Genomic DNA, 13,421 nt, shown 5'->3' on the forward strand with positions numbered 1-13,421 from the left:
TATAAGAGAAATATCTAGAAGGATATCATCTTAATTGGAAAAAATTTTTTTTCTATATCTGAGAATTATGCCCTAAATGGAGCTGTTGACCACAAGGTCATGTTGATGAAAGCATCCTGGCAGGAAAGAGATGAAAACTGTCCCACTCTAAGGAAAAAATGTTAATAAAATCTGGTCTGGTTTGCCCTGAAACTAATAACTGAAAGAAAGGGTAGGCCTTAAGGAATTATTACAGTCTCCAATTAATGCAATCTCAACATACCAAGGGCATTCCTTTTTTTATACAAAACAAAAAAACAGACAATCCACCTTCATCCCTATTTGTGAACCCTGTAAAAGGCTTAAATGAAAATTAGGTTTAAGTGTTCACGTTATCCTGGCATATATGTTCTATAGGTGGCTCAATTAAAATAGGCCTCCCTATTTTAATCTAGATGAGCCTCTCTACATGTTGTGTAGTAGTATACTCAGCCTGACTTAAATAAACCCCTCTAAAGAGCCCCAAAGTAATTAAAAAATAAATTAATGCCTTTTACCTTCCTTTCCATCATAAACAGCTGGTAGAGGAAAAAAATCTTATTGATGCATTTTTTTCCAACATTTAATTTTTTTAAAATTGAAGTAATAACACTTAACATGAGATCAACTGCCTTAACAAAATTTTAAGTGTACAGTACTGTTAACTATAGGCACAATGTTGTATAGTAGATCTCTAGAAACGTATTCATCTGGCAGGACTGAAACTTTATGCTGTTGAACAGCAACTCCCCATTTCCACACCCCAGCCCCTGGCAGCCACCATTCTACTTTCTGCTTCTAAGAGTTTGAATATGATAGCTCATATAAGTGGAACCATGCAGTACCTGTCCTTCTGACCTGGTGTATCTTACTTAGCATAATGCCCTCAAGGTTCATCCATGTTGTCATATAAGGTAGGATTTCCTCTTTCTTTAAGGCTGAATAATATTCCATATATACATACCACATTTCCTTTATCCATTCATCTGTTAATGGACATTTAGATTGTTTCCATATCTTGACTACTGTGAATAACGCTGCAATGAATACAGGAATGCAAATATCTCTACAAGATCCTGATTTCAATTCTTTTGAATAAACATCCATAGGTAGAATTGCTGCATCATACGGTAGTTGTTATTTTTAATTTTTTAAGGAACTTTCATACTGTTTTCCACAGGGGCTGAACCATTTTACATTCCCACCAACAGCATACAAGGGTTCCAATTTCTCCACATCCTCGCCAATACTTATTTTTTTGGTTTTCTGATAATAGCCATCCTAACAGGGGTGAGGTGATATCTCACTGTGGTGTTTTGTTTTTGGTTTTTTTTGTGGTACACGGGCCTCTCACTGTTGTGGCCTCTCCCGTTGCGGGGCACAGGCTCCGGACGCGCAGGCTGACTCAGGCGGCAGGCGGACTCTCAACCACTGCGCCACCAGGGAAGCCCCTCACTGTGGTTTTGATTTATATTTCCCTGATGATTAGTGATGTTGAGCATCTTTTCATACACTTACTTGTTGGCCATTTGTATATCTTTAGGGAGATGTCTATTCAAGTCCTTTGTCCATTTAAAAATCAGGTTATTTGTTATGTTATTGAGTTGTGGGAGTCCAACATTTTATTATTAAAACTTTAAAATATATGAAAAAAAACTTTAACATATATAGCAAAGTTGAAAGACCTTTACAGTGAACATTCATGTATCTACCACCTAGATTCTACCATTAACATTTTAGTATATGTAACTATCCATCTTTCTACAAGTTCATCAATCCATATTGGTTTTTTTTAATGCATTTCAAAGTAAACTGCAGTATGATCCCCCTAAATACTTCAGTAGGAATATCATTAGCTAGAGTTCAATATTTATTCACAAGTTTTTTCTTTTGAGGTAAAATTTACACATTACAAAATGTACAAATCATTCAATAAATTTTGAAAAATGCATACAACTATGAAACCCAATCCCCTACTAAGATATATAATAGTATCATCACTACAAAATTTCTCTCACGTCCCTTCCCAATCAGTTCCCACTGTACCTCCCACCATAAGAACACAATTATTGTTTTTTCACCCTATGTTAGTTTTGCCTATTCTAGAGCTTCAAATTAATGGAATCATACAGTATCTACCCTTTTGTGTAAGATTTCTTTTACTTAGAATAATGTTTTTAAGATTCGTCCATGTTGTTATATGTATCAGTAGATTGTTCCTTTTTACTGCTGAGTAATACTCCAGAGTATGAATAAACCACAGTTTATCCACTATTCTACTGATGGTCACTTTGGCTATTTCCAGTTTTAGGTATTATGAATAAATCTGCTTAACTAAATTAATTAATTAATGCAGTTTAAATAAAAATCCCCATTTTTTTGTGTGGAAATTGATAAACTTATTCTAAATTTTAAATGGAAGTGCAAAGGCCTAAGAATAGCCAAAACAATTTCTGAAGGTTTTAAAAAGGAGGCAGAGGCACTCATCCTACCAAGTATCAGTAGCTACTATAAGGCTACATTCTTTAAGACAGAGTGGAACTGACTGAAAGATAGACAAATAAACCAACACAACTGACTCGAGAGTTCACAAACACCCTTCTGTGTCAGAAGACAGAGATGGGAAAAGGATGGACGATTAAAAGTATGGTGCCAGAGCAACTGACTGTCTGCTTGGCAAAATAATGAAAGTGGATTCATACATCATACTATACATGAAAATAAATTCCAGGTGGATTAAAGGCCTAAATGTAAAACAAAAACATCAATAAAACAAAAAAAATAAACTTTATAACTTCTACAATAAACTACTGGAAAGTATTTATAAACTCAGGGTTAAGAAGAACTGCTTAAACAAGACTCCAAAAGCATAAACTGTAAGGTAAAACACTAATAATTTTACAATAATATAAATCAAAACCTTTAAGGACAAAAAGAAGTAACAAAAAATTGGGGAGGGAGTGGGCAACAAACTAGGAGATAATTGCAATACATATTACCAAGAAAACACTAGTATTAAAAAATATCAATAACTCTTAAAAAAAAAAGACAACACATTTGGAAAATGGACAAAGGAAATATGCAAAATAAGAAAAGTTAATAGTCAATAAAGTTCTGAGATGATGCTCTATCTTGTCTTCCCTCACTGGCTGGAACCTCTTGTTCAGGCCAGCAAATTAAACCAACACTGAGACACTGTTTCATACCCATCGGACTGGCAAAAATGAAAAACAATTGACAATATCAAATGTGGTGAGGATGAGAAGCAACAGGCACTCTAGTACGCTGCTTGTGGGAATGCAAATGAATAAAACTATTTGGAACGACACTTGGGACATCTAGTAAAGTTGAAAATGTGCTTATCTTTGCCCTCCAATTCCCCTCCTGGTTATACCCTCAAGCAGTGTTTTTGTTTTGTTTTGTTTTTTTAAGCAGTGCTTTTGAAACTGTGGATTTCCACCTGTTGGTGGCTCATGAGCAGTTTTTGTTTCTGTTTTATTAATAAAATGGAATAAAGTAAAGAAATTAGAACACATGAGAGTGTGTCACTTGCAGGAGGAGTAAGTATTGCTTCATGAGAAATTGTTATTTTAGTTATATGTGCATCTGTTTATTCTAGATCACAATGTATTACTGTGGGACACTGTCAAAAGAACTTTGAAAACCAAGCCAAGAGATCTCTCAATGTGTACAAGAAAACATATAAAATAATTTTCATTTGCAGCAATTGTAAATAGCAAAAAATTATGAACAACCTAAGTGTTCTCCCAATATACAACATACTTATAATGAATGGAATACTAAATAACAGTCAAAATGAAAACATCTAGCCACATTATCAACATAAATGAATCTCAGAAAAGTAATAATGAATGAAATAAACAGACAAAAAATATCAGAGTGATACCATTTATATACAATTTAACACATGCAAAAACAATGCTAAATATGTTTACTGATACATACACATACAAAAAAATATGAAAGACATGCAAAAGAATGATAAAGACCAAATTCAGAATAGTGGTTACTTCAGTAGAGGGAGAGAAGGAAATAGAATTAGAAAAAGCAGTAACCAGCTACCCTTCCTGCTCCATTTACCTTACACTTCATTATATTCTTCAGAGCAATCAGTGCTTTATGAAATTATTTTACTTTATTATTTGTACTCTTCTCTCCACCACTGGTCTGTAAGCTCCTTTAGGAGCAAGCTCTTGCCAGTCTTTGTTCACAGTATCTATATATAATAATATAAGGTATATAATATTGATAATTCCTCAATAACTGTTGAATGATGCAATGGTAAATCATTTCTACCAGTTGGGCCTCAGTTTCCACATCTGCCACATGAAACGGTTAAAGTTCTTTGCTAATCTTAACACTATGACAGTGCAGTACAGTAATGTCGCAAAACTGTGCCTCAAAAGCATCTTCCTTCCTAGGAAAGAAGTTGAACTGGATTTACTATGTTAGGATGCCCTCTTCTGGGAAGTATAAAAATTTCAAAAAAATATTTCACAAACACTTTATGTGTGTTTTGTCACTAAGCCTTATTTTTAAATTCACCATTCCAGAAATACACAGTAGATAACACCTGACAGGAGTAAGTTTATTTTCATTGCAGCTGTCTTCTTCACCTTAAATACAGCATATACTAAAAAAAAAATGTAGTATTTTGGCCATTTCTGATCATTGATTTCCTGTCCAGCTTTTCCTAAATATCTTCTAACTTCAGTGTTCCTTATACAATATTAGACCCATCCAGGCATGGTCTACATGTAGTCTTCCACACAGTGCTAAATATACAATGTAAATAGCAAAGAGAATGATACAAAATATCACTCAGCTTTAAGTCATTTAGAGGCCCAGAAAACCTCAAAACCTTAGATTGGATTAAGATGATCCAGGATTGCTAGTGCCCTCAGGCATTTGGTAGAAGCAAACAAAAATCCTCTCTAGAGGAGGATAATATTATTCTAGTTCCCAAATTATTTCTAAAAATGGTTTTCCAAACACACACACATCCAGCATTCATCCAGATAGAACCAATATGTGAAGAGAAAAACCAACATGAACAAGAAACAGCACTAGTAACATATCACAGGAACAGACCCATAGGCACTTCAGAAAGTAAAATGACCAAATGGCCTATAAAATCATAATGCTTACTTTACTCATGGATATTAACAAAAAAAATTTTTTTTCTATAATAACTGAAAACTGTAATAATGCAAATTTGGGAGGGAGGAATAAAACACTAGAAATTCTAAAACTAGAAAACAAAACCATTACCAAAATTAATAACTCAATGGACAGACTTAAAATCACCTTAGACATAGCTGAAGAAAAAAATTAATAAACTGGAAGACTGTCTGCAGAAACTACATAGAATGAAGCATGAAGAGACAAAAGGGTAGTAATACAGAACAGAAGGAGAGAGACATAAAGGCTTCAATATGAAGACTAATATATTTAATTGGAGTCAAAGAAGGAAAAGACATGGAATGGAGGGGACGCAAAACTGAAGCAAAATGTATGGCTAAGATTTTCCAGAATTGATGAAAGACATCAATCCAAAGATTCAGGATGTTAAAGGAACTGTAAACAGAATAAATGAGAAGAAATACAGAGCGAGATATATCACAAAAACTAAAGACAGAGAAAATCTTAAAAGCAGTGGAGGAGGGGTCTGTGTGGGAGATAACCTTCCAAGGAACAGCTGTTAGAATGAAAGAGCTGAATGCTCAAAAGCAAGAATGGAAACCAGAAGACAGTGGAATAGCATCTTCAATATGAGGAGAGAAAATAACTGCCAACCTAGAATTCCACACCTAGGGAGACCATCCTTCAAGACTGAAGGTTAAATAAAGACATTCTCAGGTAAGCAAAAACTAAGAGACTTTACTACTAGCAGATCTATGCTGAAGGAAATAAAATGGTATCTTTAGGCAGAAGAAAAATTCTCCGAAGGCAAGTTGGATATAAGGGGGAAAATTAACATTGACTGTGTATAAAACAAAAATAATGTCATATAGGGCTTAAAATATACAAATAATTAATACACAGGACAACAACTGCATATAGGTCAGAAGCAGGGGAATGAAATTCAAGCGTTCTAAGAAACTTGCATTATCCCTAAAGAGGACAAAAGCACCACTTACATAAGACTCTGAAATAAGTGAAGGATGTATATTTCTAGGTATACCACTAACAGCAAAAGTATGTCTAACTAAAAAAAAAATTATGAAGGGCTTCCCTGGTGGCGCAGTGGTTGAGAGTACAGCGAGAGGCCTGCGTACCACAAAAAAAAAAAAAAAAAAAAAAAAAAAAAGTATGTATAACTTCCAAACTAACAAGAAAAAAATGAAAAAAAAAAAAAAAAACACAACTTTTCAATCACTCCAAAAGAAAACTGAAGGAAAAGTAAACAGAACAAGTGAGACAAAGAGAAAGCATATAGTAAACATGATAAATTTAAACCCAAATATATCAGTGATTACATTTAATGTAAATGGACTAAATGCTTGAGTTAAAAGTGAAGAGTGGGGACTTCCCTGGTGGCACGGTGGTTAAGAATCTGCCCGCCAATGCACGGGACACAGGTTCGAGCCCTGGTCTGGGAAGATCCCCACATGCTGCAGAGCAACTAAGCCCATGCGCCACAACTACTGAGCCTGCGTTCTAGCCTGCGAGCCACAACTACTGAACCCGCATGCCACAACTACTGAAGCCCACGCGCCTAGAGCCCATGCTCTGCAACAAAGAGAAGCCACTGCAATAAGAAACCCATGCACCACAACGAAGAATAGCCCCGCTCGTGGCAACCAGAGAAAGCTTGTGTGCAGCAATGAAGACCCAATGCGGCCATAAAAAAAAAAATTAATTAATAAATGAATGAATGAATGAATTTTTTTAAAAAAGTGAAGAGTGCTGGAATGCAGGAAAAAACAAAGTTCTTATCACTAACAGTACATAAGTCTGGAACTTAAGTCTCAGTGTAATACAGGTACAAGTTATAAATTTAAGGCTTAAAAAGAAATCATGAAGATATGATATGACAATAAATGTGAGTGCCTGTATCCTAGGTTCTTTCAGATAAGCACAGTATCAGAGCTAAGCCAAAAATGAAGAGCTCCCAATACAAACATTACCTGCAGCAGCCAGATGGGCTGTTACCTCATCAGCCGCTGTGGAGTTGAGTATGTCTGAATCATCATACGAGGTGTCCTCAGGAGAAGAAGGTGAGTCTTCATCAGCACTCAACATACTGTGTTCAGTGTAGGTAGCCACATGGACCTGCTGAACTTGTTGGGCCACTGCATGGGCTTCTATGGTAGCCATGTGTTCAGTTTGGGTCACTCCGTGTTCCTCCATGAAGATCTACTGTCAGAAAAAAGGCAAAGAACAAGATTCAGTGTGTAATATATTCCAATGCCTAACATAAGAGATATTTTCCTCAAGAGCAGAGGAACTCTGACAAGCCTTTGATTTTACTACATACCTCACCACACCAAGTCATAGGAAATGGGGAGCATCATTCCAATATGACATAAAAATAGAATATTTTCCTTGTGTGAAACTATTCTGATGGAAATTCACTGTGCTAATTTTATACCTCAAGTCACAAAACAATAAATATCCTTGATATTATATATAATGATAAAAAAGATATTTAAAAGATCCTGGTGACTAGCATTTGACATTGTGGACATAAAAACAGTAAGTAAAATACTTAACATTTTCTTTATATTTCAAACACAAACGGGAGTTAAACATTTTGTCCCAAAAATGTGATTATTCAAATTGGTTTTTCTGCTTATAAAACTGTGTTTCTTATAAACCCTGAAATGATGCAGTAGTAAGATAAAGGTTTGCTCCCCTACTGTACTTATGATCTGTCCCCTCTTCTTCCTCCCTAACCTACAGAGAAGTATATTAACCTTAAAAAATTTTTTGAAGCATACATACATACATATGATTTAAAATAAAAAGAGGTTCAAAATACATCTATTATTCTTTGACAATCTATCTGGACATTTTGACATGTCAAAACATACAAATCTACCAGACTTTTCTAAATAGCCAAAGAACACTTCACTGTATCGATGTGCAATAATTATGCAACCAATCACCTACTGATATAGAGAAAGGCAGCTTCCAAATTTTTGGTATTATAAACAGCAGTGAAGTGAACATCCTTTTATATCAAACTATGCACACTGGTCCTCAAAAAACTTTAAGAAGAATTACCATATGATTCAGCAATTCTACTTCTGGATGCTATGCTGGGAGAACTGAAAGTAGGGTCTCAAAGGGCTATTTGTACACCAATGTTCATAGCAGCATTTTCACAATAGCTAAAAGGTAGAAGCAATCCAGCTATCCACTAACAGATGACTAGGTAAGCAAAACGTGGACATACATACAATGGAATGTTACTCAGCCTTAAAAAGGAAGAAATGTAAACTAGGAATGGAGGGGATCTTTCTCAAATTGATTAGAAAAAAATCTACAGCTAGCATCATACTTAATGGTGAGAAACTAGAAACTTTCCCGCTAAGATGAGAAACAAGATAAGGATGTCCTCTCTCATCACTCCTTAACATTGTACTGGGAGTCCTAGCCAATGTAGTAAGACAAGATAAAGAAATAAAACTGTCTTTGTTCACAGATGACATGATTGTTTATGTAGGAACTCCAAAAGAATCACTAACAATTAAAAAAAAAAACTGGGGGCTTCCCTGGTGGCGCAGTGGTTGAGAGTCCACCTGCCGACGCAGGGGGCACGGGTTTGTGCCCCGGTCCGGGAAGATCCCACATGCCGCGGAGCGGCTGGGCCCGTGAGCCATGGCCACTGAGCCTGCACGTCTGGAGCCTGTGCTCCGAAACAAGAGAGGCCACAACAGTGAGAGGCCCGCGTACCCCAAAAAAAAAAAAAAAAAACAAACAAAAACCTGGAACAAGTAATTACAGCAATGTTGTAGGATACAAAGTTTATATACAAAAGCCAACTGCTTTCCTATATACCAGCAATGAACAATAGAATTTGAAATTAAAAAAACATGATTACCATTTACATTATCAACCAAAAATATGAAACACGTAGGTATAAATCTCACATAACGTACAAAATCATGAGGAAAACTATACAACGTTGATGAAAGAAATCAAAGAACTAAAATAGACAGATACTCCAGTTCATGGATAGGAAGACTCAATAATGTCAAGATGTCAGTTCTTCCTAACGATCTATAGATTCAATGCAATCCCAATCAAAATCCCAGACAATTATTTTATGGATATTGACAAATTAATTCTAAAGTTTATATGGAGAAGCAAAAGACCCCGAATAGCTAATACAATATTTATTTTATTTTATTTTTATTTATTTATTTATTTTTGGGTGCGTTGGGTCTTCGTTGCTGCACACGGGCTTTCTCTAGTTGCGGTGAGCGGGGACTACTCTTTTTTAAATTTATTTATTTATTTGTTTGTTTGTTTATTTATTTATTTATTTGCTGTGTTGGGTCTTCGTTTCTGTGCGAGGGCTCTCTCTAGTTGTGGCAAGCAGGGGCCACTCTTCATCGCGGTGCGCGGGCCTCTCACTGTCGCGGCCTCTCTTGTTGCGGAGCACAGGCTCCAGACGCGCAGGCTCAGTAGTTGTGGCTCACGGGCCTAGTTGCTCCGCGGCATGTGGGATCTTCCCAGACCAGGGCTCGAACCCATGTCCCCTGCACTGGCAGGCAGATTCTCAACCACTGCGCCAACAGGGAAGCCCATGGGGGCTACTCTTTCTTGCGCTGTGTGGGCTTCTCATTGCAGTGGCTTCTCGTTGCAGAGCACGGGCTCTAGGTACATGGTCTTCAGTAGTTGTGGCTCACGGGCTCCAGAGCGCAGACTCAGTAGTTGTGGCACACGCAGCATGTGGGATCTTCCCGGACCAGGGATAGAACCCATGTCCCCTGCATTGGCAGGCAGATTCTTAAGCACTGTGCCACCAGGGAAGTCCCTAATACCATATCGAAGGAGAGGAGTAAAGCTGGGAGACTGACACTACTTGATTTCAAGACTCACTATAAAGCTACAGTAATCAAGGCAGTGTGGTACTGGTAAAAGAATAGACAAACAGATCAATGAAACATAATAGCAAGCCCAGCAATAGATCCCCATAAATACAGTCAATTGATCTTTGACAAAGGAGCAAAAGCAATACAATGGAGCAAAGATAGTGTCTTCAACAAATGGTGCTGGAATACTGGACATCCACCTGCCAAAAAGATGAATCTAAACACAGACTTAACACCTTTCACAAAAAGTAACTCAAGATGGATCATAGACCTAAGTGTGAAACGCAAAACTATAAAACTCCAAGAAGATGACATAGGATAAAACCTAGATGACTTGGGTATGGTGATGACATTTTAGATTTAACACCAAAGGCACAATCCATGAAAGAAAGAACTAAAAAGCTGGACCTCATTAAAATTAAAAACTTCTCCTGCTCAACAAAAGACACTATAAAAAGAATGAGAAGACAAGTCACAGGCTGGGAGAAAATATTTGTAAAAGACACATCTGATAAAAGACTATGTTCCAAAATACAACTCTTAAAACCGAACAAAATTGAAAATGAACAACCCAATTAAAAAATGGCAAAAGACCTGAACAAGACAGCTCATCAAAGAAGATACACCTATGACAAGTATGTGAAAAGATGTTCATCATATGTCATTAGAGAATTGCAAATTAAAACAATGAGATAACACTTTGCACCTATCAAGAGTAACTAAAATCCAAAACACCAACACCAGCAAATGCTGATGAGGATGTAGAGGAACAGAATTCTCATTCATTGCTGGAGGGAATGCAAAATGGTACAGCCACTTTTGAAGGACTGAGCCTCAATTTCCTCATCTTTAAATTAGACATCCATCTCTGAGGATATGGTTTTCTTAATTGTGTGCAAAAGATTTTGAGTCAGGCATCTAAAAAGCCTTTCTTTATTCTATTAATTCCAATGGCTCAAATACTGCTCTCCAAAACATTAAAATAAGGAAATTAGAGGGAACCAATGCCCCTAACATAATTTCATGAGAGTGAACAAAATGGAGAATGGACCCGACAATGATTCCTCTGAACAGATATGAAAAGCAAGATGAATGCCCCGGCAACATGTAATGAACTGTGATTCTAAACATCACATCCAAATAAAAAGGCATATCTGTCTATTACCTGGAACCAGTGATGTTCAGCAGATTAGTCAACACTCCATTAAAAAAAAAAATCATTCCCCCAAACAATAATATAACATGGTAGCAATTTTACTAAAACCTGTTTCTTAGCCTGGATCATCACCTGGGATGCAATAAATACTTCATCTAAAGGTTCTTCTTTAATATATGATCTATAAGGGATTGGAGGAGGGGCAGTTTTGTACAGAGGAGTTCCTACTTTTGCCATTATCGACCAGCAGGAGTGGGACTAAAGATAATGGAAGGGAACTCAGAAAAACAGATTTTCTGGTCAGGAGCACGCTGGTAGATATAGTCAACAATATCTAAGGAGCTACTGGAATTTGGATAAAATGTCTAAGGGTGCTAAACTTAGTCTAATCCACACAAAATGAATTAAGTGTAGAGTATTTTTAAAATCAAAGTTGGAAGAGCAGTTCAGGATATCCAGTCAAGGTATAACTAAAAGTAAGAGAAAGCCTTAGTCTCATCAATATCATTACCATATCAAAAGAAAAGCTGCAAGAACTGCCTAGGGGAAAGTCTCAGAGCAAGAGTGTGTCTACAGCCAAAACGAGGGACAGGAAAACCAAGAGGCTCAACTTAATTCCTAGACATGTCCAGAATCTAAATTTCATAACTAGGATAGAAATTTTACTCAACACAACAGCCTTTCCCAAAAAAGCCTAAAGCCAAAGACAATATTTGATTCTTGGGCAGACAAAGGGTAATAGGTCAAAATTTCACCAGAGCAGGAAACACTATAAAACAACTGCACAGGGGCTTCCCTGGTGGTGCAGTGGTTAGGAATCCGCCTGCTAATGCAGGGGACACAGTTTCGAGCCCTGGTCCGGGAAGATCCCACATGCTGTGGAGCAACTGAGCCCGTGTGCCACAACTGCTGAACCTGTGCTCTGGAGCCCACGAGCCACAACTACTGAAGCCTGGGTGCCTAGAGCCCGTGCTCCGCAACAAGAGAAGCCACCGCGATGAGAAGCCCGCACACCGCAACTAAGAGTAGCCCCCGCTCGCCGCAACGAGAGAAAGCCCGCACGCAGCAATGAAGACCCAATGCAGCCAAAAATAAACAACAAACAACAACAACAAAAAAACTGCACAAGAAAGTCAAAGGGAAAATGAAGCAAGGTAAAATGTGGTTTAATTCTGAGTAATAAATGGAGCTTAAGACAAGAGGAATCCATTTGACCTTCCTAGGAATATTCTCTTTTAAATAGCCCAAGGGTGATATAGGACTTGCAAAGAAAAAAAAAAATCCTCACATCTACCGGAAAAAAAAAAAAAAAAAAAGAAGTCATAGTCATAATGCAGTTTATTGTTTTCCATTTTGACTCCAATATAGATAAAAATAACAGAAAATTAAAAATGATACAAAGCAGAATGTAAAAGTTATGAACCATAACAATGTAAAGGCAAAGATAAGGCTGAGAGAGATAAGGAGGTAGGAGAGGGTAGAGAGGTGGAGGAATGGCTAGGAGCACTGCACTAATATCCTATCTTTACACATTGAGGGAGTCAGACCAAGAGCAGATATAAGAATTAGTATTACAATGCAACTCAAAAGGAGAGGGGAGAGGAAGGGAGTACTGTGAGCTAATACTTATGCAGAAGGAAGTTTAAAATGCCCAAGTTTGATAAATCAAGAAAAAGTAGCATAGACATATTTCTTAAAGTTACGGAGGTAATACTGCTTGCTAATACTATAAACAAAATAGTTAAACAGAAACAGTTAAAGTAACTGTCTCTAAAAAGTGGGACTAGGTATAGGGGAAGAGTGTGGCAAAAGGCCATTGATTTTTTATTATAAATCCTTCTATTTGAACTTTTATCATATGAATGTATTACTCTGACTTTTAACAAAACGAACTTTCAAAACAAATAACTGTAATAAAGCCTCCAAACTGATCATTTTAAAACTTAAAATTAAATGACATGCTAGAGCAAATTGTCACTAGAAAAATCAAGTCCCTTTCCCATGGTTAAGTATCAAGAGAACAGCACAGTTCAAGTTTAGAAATAGTCTTGCCTTGAGTGAGGCTAACTTCCTAATTTGGAGCATCTAAAACTAATTTATGACTGCAATCACATAATATTTTTCATTCCAATGTTGATAAAATTTATAAATGTTCATTAATATTAATAACAACCCAAGAA

General features: G+C 36.7%; 1 protein-coding gene across 12 annotated transcripts in view; it reads right to left on the reverse strand.

Moving 5' to 3' along the window:
* The window catches only part of NRF1 (nuclear respiratory factor 1), a 129,436-nt gene that overhangs the window by 74,623 nt on the left and 41,392 nt on the right, over positions 1–13,421 (reverse strand). For 11 of the 12 annotated variants that reach the window (XR_003679733.1, XR_003679731.1, XR_003679735.2 and 8 more), the window contains exon 2: positions 7,170–7,401. Coding sequence is in view for 8 of the 12 variants with exons in the window: in XM_024129223.3 (XP_023984991.1) it covers positions 7,170–7,392 (223 nt within the window). In the remaining 4 variants the exon portion in view is untranslated. The remainder of the gene's footprint in view (positions 1–7,169; positions 7,402–13,421) is intronic. The other variant, XR_003679732.1, reaches the window with a different exon arrangement.

This window comes from Physeter macrocephalus, chromosome 5 (genome assembly GCF_002837175.3).
Source record: "Physeter macrocephalus isolate SW-GA chromosome 5, ASM283717v5, whole genome shotgun sequence".
NCBI classification, from domain to species: Eukaryota; Metazoa; Chordata; class Mammalia; order Artiodactyla; family Physeteridae; genus Physeter; species Physeter macrocephalus.